The sequence below is a fragment of the Drosophila eugracilis genome, unplaced genomic scaffold, assembly GCF_018153835.1.
Source record: "Drosophila eugracilis isolate 14026-0451.02 unplaced genomic scaffold, ASM1815383v1 contig_2154, whole genome shotgun sequence".
Classification (NCBI taxonomy): Eukaryota; Metazoa; Arthropoda; class Insecta; order Diptera; family Drosophilidae; genus Drosophila; species Drosophila eugracilis.
The window spans coordinates 5,536,998-5,554,508 of record NW_024573038.1 but is presented as its reverse complement, the minus strand read 5'-3'; the positions used below and the strand labels follow the sequence as shown (position 1 = coordinate 5,554,508).

Here is a 17,511-nt window from a genome sequence, read left to right as displayed (position 1 = left end):
TGCCGAAAATTAGGCTCATTCTAGAATCACATTAAAGAAAAAATAAAAAACCAAGTCCGGCCTTATCTCAAAGAAAAGACCGAGGACATTTTAACCATAGATCACCTCCTGGTCACCTGCAGTCGACCACAGAGAAATATATCTTCATTATGATTTAATTAAACCAAAACTAACAAGTTTGGCAACAATTATATTCCTTAGTATATTATAGTATCTTATAATATATTCAATTTTGTTAAATAAACATAAACCAAGTTCACAAACTATGTCTATTAATAATAAAAATAATTAATACACTTAATGTTTAATAATAATCCAACCCGGTGGTAAGTTAACACTGTTAACCTTTAAATTTACTTTTTTGTTTGGCGTCCAACGTATTGATATACTGCTTGACGAAATGGCACTGACTCAGCAATAAGGCGTGCTGTTCCCAGGGATCGTCGTTGGCGTCCCAACCATGGAAACATCCGCCGCAACTGAAGCAACGGACGCGATCTTGACGGCCCGTATAGAAGAAACCCGCCATGGCCAGCTGGCGGGGCTTTTGCTTTAGGTTTCTTGGCCACCCTTTGAAGGTGCGCAGGCGCGACGATTTTAAGGCATACTCGGGATACTCATGAGACTCGGAAAAATAATTGCAACTTGCGGTTGGTGCACTATACGTTTCCGGCTGGACATCCGCATTCGCCTTGGGGGCAGGCAATACTCGGTTGGCGATGAAGTTGTCGTAGCTGATAGGCGGCAGGACGCGATCCAATGCTTCGTCATTGATCGGTACATTGTTGGTTGTGCGTCGGCACAACAGCGGGCAATTAGGCGACCATCGTTGATGTTCCTGCACAGGTTGATCCTCCGGCTCCCACCGTCCGATTTCCACACCGCAACAAAAACACTTTACTATGTCGTGAACTTGTGTATAATATAGGCCAGTCTGGGCCAGTTTATGTTTATCTAACCACTCCAGTGGCCAGTTCTCAAAGGTCTTAAGGCGCAATTCCTCCTCGTTCATATTGTAGATGTTGCAGGTATTAATTTTAATCGGTCGTGTTTGTTTTGTTATCCAGCTGATCTTGTACTATAAAGCTGGGAAAAAGTCGATTCAAGCATCGATATTATCGATTTTTGGTGCAAGCATCGATTCTCGTTTTTGGAATAGATGTTTGACTGCAGGCAATTGAAATATAATTACCAACTTATATTTTTTAACGCTTACTGAAAAGTTTTCAAGTGTTAGGAATAAAATGTAATTTTAAATAAATTTGAGCATTAGCCAATGCCAGAACCAAAACCTTTATAAATAAGTTATAAAAATATTTAATAACCGAACCATGAAAGCATCATGCTAATAATTTTTTCGAAACCCGTTTTTTTTATCCAATAAACTAACCATATGTAAGCTGTTTATTTTGCATTTATAGAGAATTGTTTAATTTTTAACGTTTTGTAATGTATTGGTTGAAAAGTAGCCGAGTCGATGTAACAACAGATGTCGCCACACGGCCTCAAATTCCGTTTTTAATTCTATTGAATTTGGTTAACAGAGTAACGGGTATCTGACACTCGCGTCACTCAGATATACATACATAACATTTTTTGGTTTAATTTAAATTCATCAAATTTATTTGAGTGTGGATAGTAGTTTCCCACACAAGTTGAAGGCAATTTGAAAAGGGGCCTTCGCCAGCTAATTGAAAACCTCACGCAATCTAAGGTCAATAAGAATCTAGATCACTTATTTGCATAATATAGACTGTCAAATGCCATTCCAGTTATGAAGTGTAATATTTGCAGCTTACTAGCAAATTACTATTTCACTTACTGTGACATTTTTTTACCAGTTCTCAGAACTGATGACTCAGGTAAATGTTTCATTCATTCAGGTATTTCGTAAAAATAAATTTCAATGAGGCTGCTATCTAGGCACGTGTGCAGTTGGATTGCAAATCCATATGCATATAGGGTGAGGCAAACAATAACTTGTACTTTCCAGCTTACAGGGTATGCTGCATTTCTCACCTTGGCTAATCCGAAACCGGATCTCTCCGATCGCACTGAACTAATTGAAATGCACTGCAAGCTTATCTGATGAAGTTGAAAACGCTTGAATCCGAATCTGAACTCCCAATAAAAAAAAGCTCAAAAGCCCCATCATCCGAAACCTGAAATTTGAGCATCCTTATAGCTTGATAAACGAAACAAAGAACCGAGATTTGTCACCGCAATGCAGTTTTAATTGCAGTTGAATGCACTTTGTTTAGGCGTGGGCAAATGATTAACTGCTCGCCCTTTATAAGTCCAACGACTGATAAGACAGTACAATCCGGATTATTTTAAACTGATAAATACCTGAACTGTTAAAACTTACAATGGCAATTTATATTTGCCGTATCTTTTATTAAAGCAATAGAATGGCTTAGCAATGGCGTTTTAAATTTTCTCTTTGTTGATATTTTAATCGTACAGACTTTTCGATGAAAGTTCTTTAATTTTTCTTATTTTTTTTAGTTCTGATATCATGCATAGCAGAATATGGATTTCTTAATAAATATGTGTCATAAAAATAATCTACAGCGAATAATGTTTAATTCCAGAAAGCCAATCCATCCGTATGTGTGCTCTTGAAATCCAATCAGCATTTGTAATTCCCCTTGATGATACTCTGTGCCTGGTTGTGAGCTCATCGACGCGGAACTGTCGTCGACGCTTTTCTGTAATTAATCCCTCACACACCCAATATGACAAACGACATTGGCTTTTCGTTAATATGTTAGTTTTATTATAAATAACGCATAAGTGCAGATCTAAACTAATATTATATTGGAGTCTTAACATATCTACCAGGCTACATGATCTTGCTAAAGACAACGGCCAGCTGCCAGGTTGCCCAACAGCTGGCCGTTTCAATCGCCGGCCGCCCCATTCTTTCTTACACTTTTGATTAACACATTTGATAATTAATTTTGTCATGTTTATATTTATCTTGTGGACTTTGGTCCACGTTATAGTTCTTAAGAAAAATATACACGCATCACATCGGTAAAGGGTTTCCGGCACAGCGGACATTTGGTCACGGAGGAGGCGCACTTGGCGCAGGCCACCACATGACCGCAGGGCAGGAATGCCGTATTGTACTCGGCACCGTAGCAGATCTTGCATAGTTTCTCTTCGGGTATGGAAGAGCTGTTGTTCGTTAACGGAACCGCCGCTGCTGTCTCCTGAATCTTGTCGAAGATGCGGGTGGCCGCCGTGGGAATCACAGACGGGGGCACATCCCCCGAACTGGTCGCCTCTGATCCTTCCTCTTCCGCTATCTGACCGCTGACAACATCGACTACTGCCGAACTCTCCTTCTCTTTGGCTGGCTCTGGTTTGGCGGCCACCGTATCGATATACAGTTGACCCTTTATCAGTTTGACGAAACGGCACTGATTTAGCCACAAGGCGTGCTGTTCCCAGGGCTCGTCGTTGTCGTCCCAATCCTTGAGACCACCACCGCAACTGAAGCAGCGGACGCGATCTCCAACGCCCGTATAAAAGAAACCCGCCTCGGCCAGCTGGTGGGGCTTTTGCTTTAGATTTCTTGGCCACGCCTCGAAGGTGCGCAGTCGCGCTGATTCCAAGGTATACTCGGGGTACTCGGGATAATAATTGCCAGCTCCGTGATAACACGATTCCGGCTGGACATCGCCATTGGCCTGGGTGGCTGTCGATGTACGGGTGGCGGTGGAGCTTATTGGCGGGGATGTTTCGGCAACAGTGGCTGCCGCACTCGCTGTATTGACGCCTATCGACTGGATCAACTGCGACCTTGGGATGCGTCCTTCTGCGTAGGCATTCTCTCTTAGCTCCACAGTCGTTGTCGAGTCGTTGGCACCGCAGATATCGTAGCTTATAGGCGGCAGGACGCGATCCAATGCTTCGCCATTGATCGGTACATTGCTGGTTGTGCGTCGGCGCAACAGCGGGCAATTGGGCGACCATCGTTGATGTTCTGGCACAGGTTGATCCTCCGGCTCCCACCGTCCGATTTCCACACCGCAAAAAAAACATTTTACTTTGTCGTCCTGTTGGGTAAAGTATAAGCCAGTCTGGGCCAGCTGATGTTTATCTAGCCAGTCCAGTGGCCAGTGTTCAAAGGTCTTTAGGCGCGCCTCCTCGTGGTTCATGTTGTAGATGTTGCAGATATTATTTTTAAATAGTCGCGTCGCGTTTGTGTTGTTATCCACCTGATCATTAACTAGATCGTAACCGCTAGGTCCATAAGACGGATGCTCAGATACTATAGAAACCATTTTGAGTTCAGCGTTTTGTTATATCCTCTAGATGGCTGATTCTTAAATGCTTCTCCGGTCGTTTCCCTCTGAATTCCAAACTGAAATTAAGTAAAGAAAGAAAAGGTCTATAAATATAAAGTCTTTATAGAACGTCCAGATAGGCGCTATCATATTGATAAAAGGAATCTCGTGGAAGGCTCATGAACAACTGGTTTACCTCCCCGACTTGAGTTTAAGCAATTAATGATAAGGTTGCGAGATAAGTTATCGTTTCACTGAGACTAAAAACAGTGGAACAACCACATAGTTTTAAAAACAAAAATATAATTAAGATTACAAAACTAAATTAACTTTTTTTTTACTTTTTTTTACGACTTATATTATGAAATACAAAAGGTATTATGAATTACAAAGGTAAGAACTTGAGTAATACCCTTTCCTGGAAAATAATATTAGTATTATTTAATCAGAAAGGCGAAACTTGTTTTGACATTTTTTCTTATCAACAAAATAGTAATAAAGTGAAACCAATCAATTTTTCCAGTATAAAATTTCCATAGAACATACATACGTAAACGAAATATAGACACTTCGCAAAACCTATTCTATGAGCACATTTAATCGTGGCGATTGTTTAATATACGAAGAATTTTAACTGGTTATCAATGTCCTTATCGATCTAAAAATTTGTTCAATCACTTTATAACTTTATTAATACCTTTGTTTTGATATCTAAAATATTTGTTCTTTTAACACGATAGACACTTTGGTCGCACATCTACGTTTTTCAGAATGTGTATGTACACTGCTAGGAAAAACTGAAACGCAGTTCAAGAAACTGGAGATGCAGCATCAACGAACTTTAAGAGCCCTTAGCTGATGGAAAACAGCAGTTGTCCCGCTCGCACTCGAGTCAAGGGTGGTTTTTCCTTTTCAAGGAAAACTCCCGAGTTGCAATCGAAAAAAATATACGTAGTTTATAGAGTACGCAATGTTACAACCGCTCGTTTTCGCAGTGCGCCGAATCTCAGTTAGCAAAAAACGAGTGCTTGTGTGGGTGGCTTTTTCGTGGAACAGTGGATGGTTGTGGTGGTGGTGGCGCCTGTCCATTGCCCGATAACGATTCTCGATCTGACTCATCAAGACCATAATTTCAATAAGAATTGCGAAAAGGCGTCTATGATTTGATTGCACCCTTAGAGTAAGATTATAAAAGCTTTTGTAGTTCCCAAGTAAATTTATCGGGTGTTGGCAATCGGAGTATTGAAATCATTGGTAATAAATCGATAACCAAAAAGTATGCAATAAAGAATCCTTGACCAAAAACATATTTTGTGAAAAGTTAAGAGATAAAATGTAAACTATTTTTTGACAGATGCCTCTGTCGATGTTTTCCTTTTCAATGAGGAAACAATACGCCAAAAACTTTTCTTTCTATCGATAACCTCTCTTTGGTGGCAATCGACTGTTGCCTGGGGACTTAAACTGCATCTGCGGTGGTCTCCTCAAAAGATATTGTACAGACGCTTTTCGACATTTACCCGCCTGGGCCACCAGCAAACAGCAAAAACTCAGCACGACCGCTGAGTTGGGCACCGTGTTCAAAGTCCAAATTTCAACCACAAACCAGCCAAACTCGCCAAACAATTGCAACGTATCGAGCGGTTTGGGGCTATGGTGGTGCTAGAGGGCAAGGGGGCCATCGGGCAGTGCCAGTGCACTGTGGAGCACTCCAAGCTAGCCGACTGTGAGAAAGTTTTAATGGAATGCAGTCAAACCACTTTGGCGACGGCGCACTCGTCGACTCCAGCACACCACCACCATGAAGGAGCTCGACTTGCAGCATAAAGCGCAGCATAAACTGCATATTGGAAGCCTTCTGGTGCAAGCGAGACAGCCATCTGATGCAAAGATGAAACCATCAATGGGAAAAACAACTAACCACAGGGAAAAACAGAGTGCAGCACAGAGCGCAGTGAGAAAGAAAAAAGTACACATAAAGTGCAGCAAAAACAAAAGCAATTGTAAATTACAAATGCGGACTTCTGGATCTGGGGATATATACGGAGGAGCTTCATGATGCTTTTGATCGGGGGATGCTATAGGTGGGGGTCTGTTTCTGTGCAGAGATTGCGCATTGTTTTTGAAGTGGAGCAGCCAGCTCGAGATGCTGTCTGCGATTGTAATTACAATTTGTCTACCCTGATATAGGGTATGGCAAATTTTCAGAATCTTAAACTCAATCCATTTAATTTACAGTGTAATGCTTTCAAGATAAATGCTCTTTTAATAAAAATTCCAAACCGATTAACAATTGTAATGAAAACCGACTATTGATATTTCCACCAGGGCTATCAGGAAATTCCGTAAAAAGTTCAAAAGCCAGACAATTGCATTTACTGAATTATGCAGGGTACTTTAGCACTTACCAGTGTCGTTCAAAATACAACAAACTCGCTGAACTTTAAAATGAATTTTAATCAAATTTAAGTTAACTTTTGCGATGAAAACAGGAAACTACTATAATATATACTATGTACGCGATGGATAAACCGTGAGTAGCGCCTTCACCCAACACCAACCGAAGACCGACTGAAAAGACAAGGCCTCCTGGGCGGCACATGAATGGCATGGAAGCACAACAACAACGCTCGGTCCCACAAAACCAGAAGAAAATACCTCGCCGCTGCAAAGAAAATCATAATCAAAGGCCAAAGCAAAAGGCTAGGCCCAGGAGGCAAGGCAAGGCAACAAACAGAAAACAGAAGAACAAACGAACACGAAAGACAAGACCAAAAACGAACCTACAATGGAATGCTGTCAGGCAACTTTTCTACAAAACTTCGCCACATAAAAATCAAACTGGAGTTGGAGTTGGATTGGAGCTGAGTTGGAGCTACCTTTCGGGTTTTCTGATTGGAATAAGCAAGCCAGCAAGCAGCCAGCCAGCCAGCCAACCAGCCAAGCCAGGCCAGTTCATTCCGTTCCCAGTCTGTAAGTAGTAAAGCTGGGCAGAAGTGATTGGAGTTTTTATGTTGCTATTATCGTTGGAGTAAGTGAAGGTAACCGCAGAGGTCCAAAGCCGTGGTAAAGGTCTGTGTTCTGTAACTACAGACGAGGGCAAAATAAGAGAACGAGTAGTTAACTTTAAGAATTAACATTTTTTTAGTTGGTAAATAGTTCAAATATAAAATGGAGAATCCTGGAATATTATCTTGAATATTTCTAATCATGTTCCGTTACAGTAAAACCCCAATTATAATTATTAAACCTAAAAAAATTTTTTTAATTTTAATTTTCAATTATAAGTAAATATTATTTGAAAGGGAATAGATTTACTTGCTTACTGATATAATAAGTTTATTAAACCAATTTTAAAACTATGCTAATGACCACAGCTGTTTTGATTGTACCTTGGGAGCCCCGGAGACATGAGCTCGACTGTGGGAAACTATTATAAACACTTTACCATTCTTTTTGTTGTTGTCTTCGTTAAAAAAAAAGCAGAGATTGGAATGCTGTGATACCAGATATGACAACAACAACAAAAACAACACCAAGCTAGGGTTAAAAGAGGAGATCGCAGAACGAGAGAGAAGGTACCCCTGCTCCTTTTGCATGAGTCGTCATCGTGCTCAAGATGAAGAGGAAGAATTCGAAGTGGAAGAATCCGAAGACGAAGATGAGGAAGAGGCATATACGGGAGGATGCAGAAAAATAAATAAATGCAACACACACAAAGAACATTCCTCCATGATTCTTTATGTGCGTATGTACGTGCATACGTATGTATGTACGTGCGTACGTATATATGTACTATATGAAAATGTGTGCGTGCGTGCTGTGGCCTTCCAAGAAATGCAGCAACAAAACGACCGCCGACGTCGATAATACGAGAAGAAAACAGAGATGAAACAACAACAACAACAATTCTGGGATGCTGGCCAACAAAGGGCAATATTGTAATCATAATAAATGCGCCCCGATCCGAGCTGCTAAAGAATGCATTAAGATCGGCTCGAACCCATACCATATACATATTTCCCTCTCTTTCTTCTCTTCCCAAGCTATTCTCCTCTCCTCTTTCCTATTGAACATTGATCGATTGTCCAAAAAACTAACGGCGGCGTGGTTCAAAGCCATAGAACCTCCGACGCCGCCGCCAGCGTTTTTCCTAGAAAAACCAACCAGGAAAAAGAATTTTCTCAAACCCAAAGTCAAGTCGTGTGCGATAGAGATGGCAAGACATTTATCATAGCAGCATCTCTATGGGACTTGGAATGTGGGTACGATCTCAGGGAAAAGTGAGATGAAGATCAGGGGAGGAGAGATGCCTCGTTAGTGGAAATAATGGCTGAAAGGTCGTTTTTCACGCGGCGCAGGCTCAAAGGTCGTGGGGGCGACGAGATGATTCAGCTTGGCATCCAGCAACGTTCATCGAGAATTCTGGGAATTCCGAAATATAATTTTCTTCATCTTATGCCTAGTCTGGTTCGGGATCGTCTTCTGCATCTCCATCTCCTCTTTCAAGGGCCGCCTTGGTCCATTTCCATTCATGTACTGATTGCAGTCGCGTCTGCTGCCGATAACGAATGGAACTCAGTAGAGGACAGGACAGACAATAGGCTCTATTCTCATTTCGGGAAAATTCTACTCCCAGCATTTACGTGAGAACTGTTTGTTGTTTATTAAGCACCTTATCTATCGTTTTATAAACGAATTGTCTCGACTGGACTCGAAACTCGATTCGTGGGAGTGGAAAATGTGGGCGCAGGGACCACCGTCGATGGTGTGTGGGTGCGGCGAAGATAATGGATAAAGTTGTGGCAACGTAGCCAGCGAAAAATACGGGCCATAACCCAGATACCCTATAAGGAATATCCTTAAGAGTATTAATAAATTAAGTCTTTATATTACGATTAATACGGTTCCGTAATTTCAAAGATAAAAATAATATTGAATAACAAGTTTAATTCAGTATTTTTATAGTTATTTTATAGTTATCTATAATATAGTTGTTATTTTTGCAGAATGTTCCGATAATTGAGTTTGAGCTATGGAAGTTAAACTGTATTCAGCTGTAAATTGAAGCTCGGCTCCGTGGAGTTGAGAAAATGAGAGACTGGCGAGACTTTCTCTTTGTTTGGCAGCGCAAAAGTTCAAAGCAATGAAGCATAAAAAGCGGCACAGTGCGCAAAAAATAAACTGCACTCGGCGCGAATAAAGAGCATAGTGAAAATCGGCAACAGCTCAAACGGTTTTTTGTTTTTGAGCTCGTCTCTGTGGCAATGGTTTCTCAACATTTTACCATTATACTTGGACTCTTTTTCTCTCCATTTCTGTAGAGTGGAAAACACGCATGAGTGCACCACTTCCGTTGGCGGATGTGTCAGACAAAGAGCTAATGCCCCATAGACCGGAATCGGTGGTGGTGGTGGGTTGGTACGGATTATGGGACTCAGTGTGTGCGTAAAAGAGGAAGTGCCTTACACATAGTGTAATCGTATATCGTATGGAGTAAAGTACATATGTGTATATACCCAGAGAACTGACGCGTCATCTGTTTATTCAGATGCACGGAAGAAATGCTTTAGCTGTATAGCCCATGTAAATTGGAAAAATCAAAATATATAAAAAGTATAGACTTTAGGAAGGTTTTTTTGAGTCATATTGTTTGTCCCAGTTTAATTAATTATAGACAACTTTAAGCCATCATATGACGATAAAAATAGGTCCCAATTGGTTTTCCGTGTCGAAACCAATTTAACTTATTTGGAACATGACGGAGTTCTCTACTAATGATTGGATGACACATAAAATGACCTTCGAATCTGCTAAAAACTGGGTAAACTGAAATATTTTAGATATTGCAGTCATCGCCGAATTTAAACAGTAGATGTATACAGTATATTGCGTAGTCCGAATTTCGGATGAATACAAAATTAATGGCATTGTATGGTACAATAACCGCCCCTTATTCTTCTCCATCTACATTATGCCCAATTGAGAATGTTGTTTTTAAAAAGAGTTGTGATGATCGAAGGGGAAGTGCGGGGAATGGAATTTTGTATGAAATCACTCGATGTGGAAAGAGGGTTACCATATGGCGGAAAGTTTCACATTTCGACAGCATGAACAGCAATGCAAATAATGATGTGTCATTTTAAGTTTTTTTTTAATAAAACAAAAAATGTTTGCAAAATTTGCTGTTTAAACAAAATTGATTAAATTTGTAAATAATTTAGAGTAAAACAACACTGCCCGTATTTAGCAACTCTACGGTCGCCATCTTTTCATGAAACAATCTCTCGCTGTAGTCGTCGGAGAGCGAGCGAGAAAGGGAGAACGAAACGGGAACACAAACAACGGCAGCACCAGCCGACGAAAATTAAGAAATCGATTTTAATTTATTTAACAAAATAAAAAGTGCCTTGACCGATGCTGAATATTAAGTTTTGTAATCCTATGTTTACTTTTTATCACTAACCAATATAGGCCTTAAAATGTAAACAACTTTTTGTTTACAATAAAATCGGATGCGACAAATTTGTCTTGTGGACACTTTTATGCTTGTATGCGCGGTTTTTTTCCCCAGATAATGTATTGTACATCTATGTATGTGTGCCTTTGAGTGTGTACGAGAGAAGCAAATAAAAATATAAGTTAACTTTTGGTGCTGCCGTCTGATGTCACGTTTCCATTACATGTTTTTGGGGTTAAATACGATTTCGGTTCACAAAATTGTACTCTATGGACTTCAGCTTACCTTGAAGGCTTTTCTCTTTTTCGTGAAAAACTCAAGTTTTCTTTATAATTTTCCTCTGCTTTGAGATTCGATTGTGCGCTTTCACAGTTACAATTGACTTTAACAAGCACACGTTCTCCGATATATTTTTAAGTTCTGTTGCCGTTGACTATTCCAAAGCCAACTATCACAATTGAGTCCGTAAATAATTTGTTTTTGTACTTTATTCTAGCTTTAAATGCATAAATTTTTATTTAGAGAGCAAACAGCTAATCCATCCCGTCTGTACGTGTTGAGTTGCGACTCCGAACTGAAACGACCTAACCAGACGAACAAACCCGAAGCCACTTTACGATAGCAGCTGCTCTGCCTGGCGGGAAAATAGCTAAAATATCTTTTTTTGGCTCGTTTTGGTTCCGTGTAATTCTTACTTCTTACTTTGAAAATATTTTATATATTTATTAATAAAGCTCAACTATATTTAGAGATACATTTTATAAAAAAAAAATAAAGAGAGGAACTTATAAAATTCCGAAATCTCGGTTCTGAGTCGTAAAAAAATCTCGACCAAACAAATTTTAAAGCCTTCCCTATGTTTAAAATATTATTTAAAAACGCAACAAAGCTAATATTTGTGATTTTACTAAATTTTTTTTTTTTTTTTTAACTTTATCTAACCAATTTTGTATGGTCATTCATCAACACTGCCAGTATCTGAAAGGACATGCATATGAGCGTGAACGAGAGGGAGAGTTTTGAATGCAGTTGCTCATTCAGCCTATACCATGCTGTAATTTTGGAAAAACCTTCACGACCTGTAAATTTCCTTGGTTGGCTTTATATAAAACCAAAAAGTATATTATATTTTAAAAGTTAATTATTTATCTGAGTAATAAGAATCGCATAGTGTTGTTGTACTACGACTAGTATTAGTACGCAAGCCGTAATAACCGTAAAAAAGTTGGCGTTATGGTTATCTCTATCGCACTCGTTAAAGCAGACCAGGATCATTGATTTTTACACTACACAACGAGAGCGCAGAGCATGCGCCACAACATCAAAGTGGCGCGTGTCAATGCACTGCATTTTTTGGGCTCTCGTCTCAGTTTCTCTCTCGGTAGAAATGGTTCCTTCCAGACGCAGCGAGAGGGAAGGAGAGAGAGACAAAAGACAGCAGCTGCATTTTTATGTGTTTTCAGTGAAAACTTTTCACCCCGTTCCCTCACCATCTCACTCTCTCATTTACCTGTCTTGTCTTCCATAGGGCACCTGGAAATATCCTGACGTTTCTTATCACGAAAGGCAGAAGAATAAACTCGAAGATGCTCTCCTGCTCAAAAAATTTTTTTATCGGAATATTTTTAAACTTTATTCATTAGTTTTCCATTATTTTTTTAAGAAGAATTTAAAACTTTTGAGTAGGATCCTAATTTTACATATTTATTGAAAACTCCCCAAAAATTTTTTTTTTCCTTAGTAGAATTCGCTTACTCTTTTACAAATTACAAAATAGATACCTACATACGTAGGTAAAACCAGAAATATATCTTGCTCTGATTTTTAATCTATTGCGGTGGTATCTTATCGTAATATTTTAGTGTCACGCTTTCTAAGCATACATATATGTATTTTTGTCGGATAATATTTTGTTTCAAAAGTATAACAATGAACAAGATTGTTCAAAAAAGGTTTAAAAATATAAATTCAAACTTTAAAAAACTTTAAAGAACTTTAAAAATATAAAATGAATCATTATTTTTAAGTCTGTTTTCAGTATCTAGTCTCTGGGGCATTTTTTCTTATCAATACTATAGTATTTCTAAGGAATTGTCTGTTTAGATGTCCTATGACACATTTCTATGAGCTAATAGAAAAGTTTTTATTTGTTAAACAAGGAAAATTTTATCGTTCAAGCGAAGATATTACAGTCGTTTGTAAAACAAATAGAGTTGTACTATGACAAGCTTTGTTTCTGCTTTCTAAGATAGCATTTTTACGCTTACGTGTATTTCCTAAATAAGTTCTATTTTAACAGATAAGAAAAGATTGTTAATCTAAGTCCTACATGCTTTTCTAATTAAGCACCCATGACTCGGCAGTCATATATATTTTAGTAATAATGGCGCAAAGGAAATTCCGACACGTTCGAGGACTGAAATACAAAAGATTGCCAAGTTTGAATCATTTTATGGAAAGTACTATGTCGACAGTGCGCGACGTGTGCATATGGCAACCGCCCGCAAACGGGTTGAACTTTTTGGATGTTATAAATACATGCTGCTAAATTTACCACGAAGATGTCGCGACGCATTTGAGAAATTTGCCTATAAATGCAGAGTCTAGACGACTTTGACATGTTGCAAGGCGACACTATCGCAGGCGGTCTTCTGGTAAAAATTAAATGAAAATGTGGCGGCGATATATAGTCTATTTACGGATGGATAATGCGGCAGAGTGCCTCTGGCAACTCAGTTTATTTAGCTGTTTCATAAGATCACTCCGCTGACCACACAGAGTTTGGATCTCAAGTCGCCGGACAAGTTTAAGCTTAAAATCCCTGGCTGAGAGCCGAACGGCCTTGCAAGGCCTTTTAAAGTTGTTGCACTCGCTCCGTTCTTGCCGCAGCTTGCTGCTGCTTATTGTGATTTTGATTGCTCACCCATACACTTTATTTTAAGAACAGTATATATTCGCTGCAGTGAAATGTAAATGTTAATAGTAACTTGATAACTGTATGTTGATTTATATTTAGATATTTATATTTTCTAGTTATGCCTTGAATGCACCATTTCAATAATATATTTTCACCATTCGATGTCTTTTTTAAAGTTATTATTAAAAACCTAAAAATTTTTTGTTATAGTTTCAGTACAAAAACAATAAAAAAAAAAAAAATAAAAGTATACTTTTAGACATTTTTCATTTCAGATATAAAATCTGCATAAATATTGTGATATTTACAATTTTACAATTCTCAATTTGTATTATCCACAAGATCAAATGATGGACGTTCTACTGTAATTTACTTACTAGCTTTTGCTTAGTTTGTCTGTGGTTTGTTAATTGACAGCCAAATGGAGCCAGCGGCCTGAAAACCTGTTTTGCCTTTTTTTCATTCTCTTCTTTTGCGCGGCAATTGGCAAAAGGTGTCATAACAACGAGTTGGGCACGATTCGATCGGATTGCCTATTACCTATTACAACATGTGCTGGCGTTGCCTGTCGGTCCCTTTTCAGCCACCATATAATTACCTGCCACAATCAGGGCTAGAAACCAAAAACGGGATCGACAATTGCGGACGTGTGCCGGCAGCTGCAAGCGAGCCATTCCACAATAAACCGATCAGAGGATCTCCCAAAAACAGAACCAGCAACATCTGCTCCTCGGGCAGGCCCTTATCCTTATTGTGTTTGTTTCCAGTGAAAGGATCGCACGGCACATGACGTTGCCAGCTGCCGTTGATCCTTTGTCAGGATCTTTTGGGGATGTGTGGAAGAATCCAATAATGAGTCTACTGAACTGAGGTATCCTGCGGATATGTTTATTTCAAATGCAGGATCTATACTTATGTACATATATCCAAAGCAATTAATTTGAATCAAAAGATGTCTTTGCTAAATGTGTAGATGACCGAATGGAGCTTAAGTCATAAATTCCATCGACAATGCATCACAGACTTTAAAACACGTTTCTACGATTGGCAAACAGATTTATTATGAATCCCCAAATGGAAAGTCGTTTATTTTAACTGACAAATCATTTTGTCCCTGACTTTCTAATCGCTTAAATAAATGAAAATGTTTTTTTTTTTAATAAAATAAAGTATGAAGCCTAACTATGCTTGCTAACTTTGTACGCCATAGAAAAAAAAAACAAAATCTAAAAGGGTCTACGGAGGAAAACTTAATAAAATATAAGTTTTTACTGAAAAAAGTCAAGGGGCGCCTATCTTTTTATATAAAAAAAAACTCATCAAAACAATCATATAACTTGTAAACGTGTTTTATAAAGTTCTTCTACTATAAAACTTGTACTACTTGCCTTGAAGTTACATAATGGGTATTACATAACCAGAAATTTGGTTAACACTTATGCATATAACCGCTTCTGGGCGTATCTCTTATTTATACAATTTATTATAAGTCAGGGGGACCCCAACTTATCAGTAGACTTCATTTTTAAATGAAAATCATTTTTATTACTAATAAATATCAAACATTGAAGCTAGCCAGCCAGTCACAATTACTAGGTAAAGATTAAAAGTAGAATGTTATGACAATTGTTTAAAAAAAACATCTGGCTCACACTCAAGTTCTAATCGTTCAGATAGCCCTTGGCGCCATAAGAACCGGAAGTTGTTAGAAAAATTTAATTTTTATTTTATTTACTCAATGTTGGCGGTAACTAGTGAAGGGGGGAATCTAAGAAAATTAGTGAGGTAAGCAGTCGAGATTATAAGCGAAAAACACATCAATCTTTAAAACCTACGCTGTGATGTAAATGGAAATGACATTGAACAATAATTAAAAGTAGGAAAATTCTAGTATCGTTCTATGAGTGGGTGGGTGGGTTTATGGCGAAATAGGGTGGGGGTATTTTCATCATGAATGAAATGTAATGCGAATGAGTTGAGCGTCGGCAAAGTAGAAATAAAGCAATCTAGACTATATAAAAGATAATATCCCTATGTAACCCCATTTGTGTCAGAGTAGGATGGATAGATTTCAGGTGGGGTGGTTTGGGTGGTAGAGATAAAGAGAGGGATGCTTCTAGATTGCATACAGTTTTGAAATGACTGGATAATTCTAGAGAGGGATATAGAAATAGAGAGAGAGAGAGAGAGAGGTGTGTTTTGTGTGTGCATTTTTAAAGGAGTGATTATGTGTGTGTGAGGACATGAATGAAGAGAAACAAAACAAAAGTGTTGCAAGAAGAAATACAATAAAAGGAGTGCTAGACGGAGAAAGGGAGTCCGGCAGCGCCTATCTGTATGCTGTATATAAAATCACACCCTACGAGAGCCTTTTAAATTTTAATTCCAAAACAAATCAAATTACTTCATTTAGTACTAAAAAATAAAAAATAAAAAAAAACAAAAGAAAAAAACACTTACCGTTGACATTTTAATCCTAGATAACGTATCAATTTAACATTAGTTGTTTTCTTTTGTTTTTTTGACCTCGAAAGCGTATTTTGTTTACTTTATTTTTAAAGCCACACGATAAGATTGCAAAGTAAACGTTGAAGCTTTTTACTGTCCAAATTTTCAAGAATGCAAAGATAAAACTTATTTCACTCTAGATTGTGCACACACCGACCGGTGCCTTTGAGCTTTATGCAGCGACTACGCAAAAACTGTGTATTTCATAGAGTCGCCTAGCCTACTTTCCTATAGGTATTTGGTTGTACGTTCTCATTTGTTTTGTTTTGCTTCAATATCTATAGGGGAAGGGGAGGGTCGGGCGGACAGGGGAAAGAGAGAGAATCAGCGGGGCGGAACGGTCCAAATAGTTTTTGCCGCCCAAGCAATGCGCAATTATTTTAGAGGGTGGGTTATCTGTTCTCTCATTTTCTATCTATATTTCTCTCATTCAAATAAATTGAATTTCTCTATTTTTAGCTTTTGAAACTAATCAGTAATGTATTTTGTAATAGTTTACTTTAAACTTTGCGCTTTTTATTACTATCGTAAAACTATCGTTGTAAGCTGGGTGTAAAGGCATTAGGCCGGAAAAATATTGCATTCTGGTCGAAGCTGCCATCCTTGTATTAATAGGCAAAATTTACAAAATATTGTATATACAAAATAAAAATAAAAACAACTTTTCAACGCTTTAAGATAATAAACATTTTAAATTTCAAAGTAATGTTTGTAACGGTAACAAGTTGTTACTAACAACTGTAAGCCTTAGCCCTGGTTCTAAATAATTTCCCTTCTTAGGGTTACACAGTTCTCAAGATTCTATATCGATAGGCGGTAACGAAAAAAAGTTCAACGAGATCGATTCTATGTATCATTAGGTTCTGGTCTGCGATACTTCTATAGCAAGGCTACAAACCTTATAAAACTGTTATAACCTTTCTACACTTGTTATTAAGCAAAGTTTTAAAATTGTGATTAATATAAGTACTGTTGGTGAGGTAATCAATTGTAAAATTCTAGATTAGTAGAAGTGGATGTACCGTTTTTGTTTGTGTTCTTAAGTTCTTACTTCTGAAATTTTTAAAAATTCTAAAAACTCAGGAACTTGTTTCGAACTTTAAATATACCGCCCATATTTTATCGATTGAAATGTTCGATATCTTATAGAGCTTTTATAGATGGCGTGTTAAAATTTGTTTAAAAATGTTGTTAGACTTCGATGCGCTATCTTCAATTTTGTTTCAAGTCAAAGATAAAAATCCTATTGAAAGCCAACAAGTCATTCGAATCATATACATAGCAGCAATGCGTGCTTTTAAAATTATCGATATAAATAACAGAAATGT

At 38.1% G+C, this 17,511-nt stretch overlaps 2 protein-coding genes across 4 annotated transcripts; both read right to left on the bottom strand.

Annotated features, from left to right (window-relative positions):
- Window positions 1-147: 147 nt before the first annotated feature.
- LOC108114020 (death-associated inhibitor of apoptosis 1-like) lies at window positions 148-1,171 on the bottom strand. The gene has a single exon (XM_017224767.1). It carries the CDS (start codon window positions 1,010-1,012, stop codon window positions 341-343), a length of 672 nt encoding a protein of 223 aa, XP_017080256.1. The 5' UTR covers window positions 1,013-1,171; the 3' UTR covers window positions 148-340.
- A 1,786-nt stretch (window positions 1,172-2,957) lies between these two features.
- Window positions 2,958-16,372, bottom strand: LOC108114430 (death-associated inhibitor of apoptosis 1). 3 transcript variants are annotated; one of them, XM_017225420.1, is made up of 2 exons: window positions 16,136-16,372; window positions 2,958-4,375 (listed from the first exon to the last, which is right to left on the bottom strand). In XM_017225420.1, exon 2 carries the CDS (start codon window positions 4,293-4,295, stop codon window positions 3,012-3,014), a length of 1,284 nt encoding a protein of 427 aa, XP_017080909.1. In that variant the 5' UTR covers window positions 4,296-4,375; window positions 16,136-16,372; the 3' UTR covers window positions 2,958-3,011. The 3 variants fall into 3 exon arrangements, with proteins under 3 accessions (XP_017080909.1, XP_017080908.1, XP_017080910.1); XM_017225419.1 differs by lacking the exon at window positions 16,136-16,372 and adding an exon at window positions 11,044-11,343; XM_017225421.1 differs by lacking the exon at window positions 16,136-16,372 and adding an exon at window positions 4,996-5,088.
- Between the last annotated feature and the right edge of the window lie 1,139 nt (window positions 16,373-17,511).

Bases quoted from the DNA above. Each gene is read 5' to 3' on its own strand.
- LOC108114020 (XM_017224767.1), bottom strand. From the start codon at position 1,012: ATGAACGAGGAGGAATTGCGCCTTAAGACCTTTGAGAACTGGCCACTG.
- LOC108114430 (XM_017225420.1), bottom strand. From the start codon at position 4,295: ATGGTTTCTATAGTATCTGAGCATCCGTCTTATGGACCTAGCGGTTAC.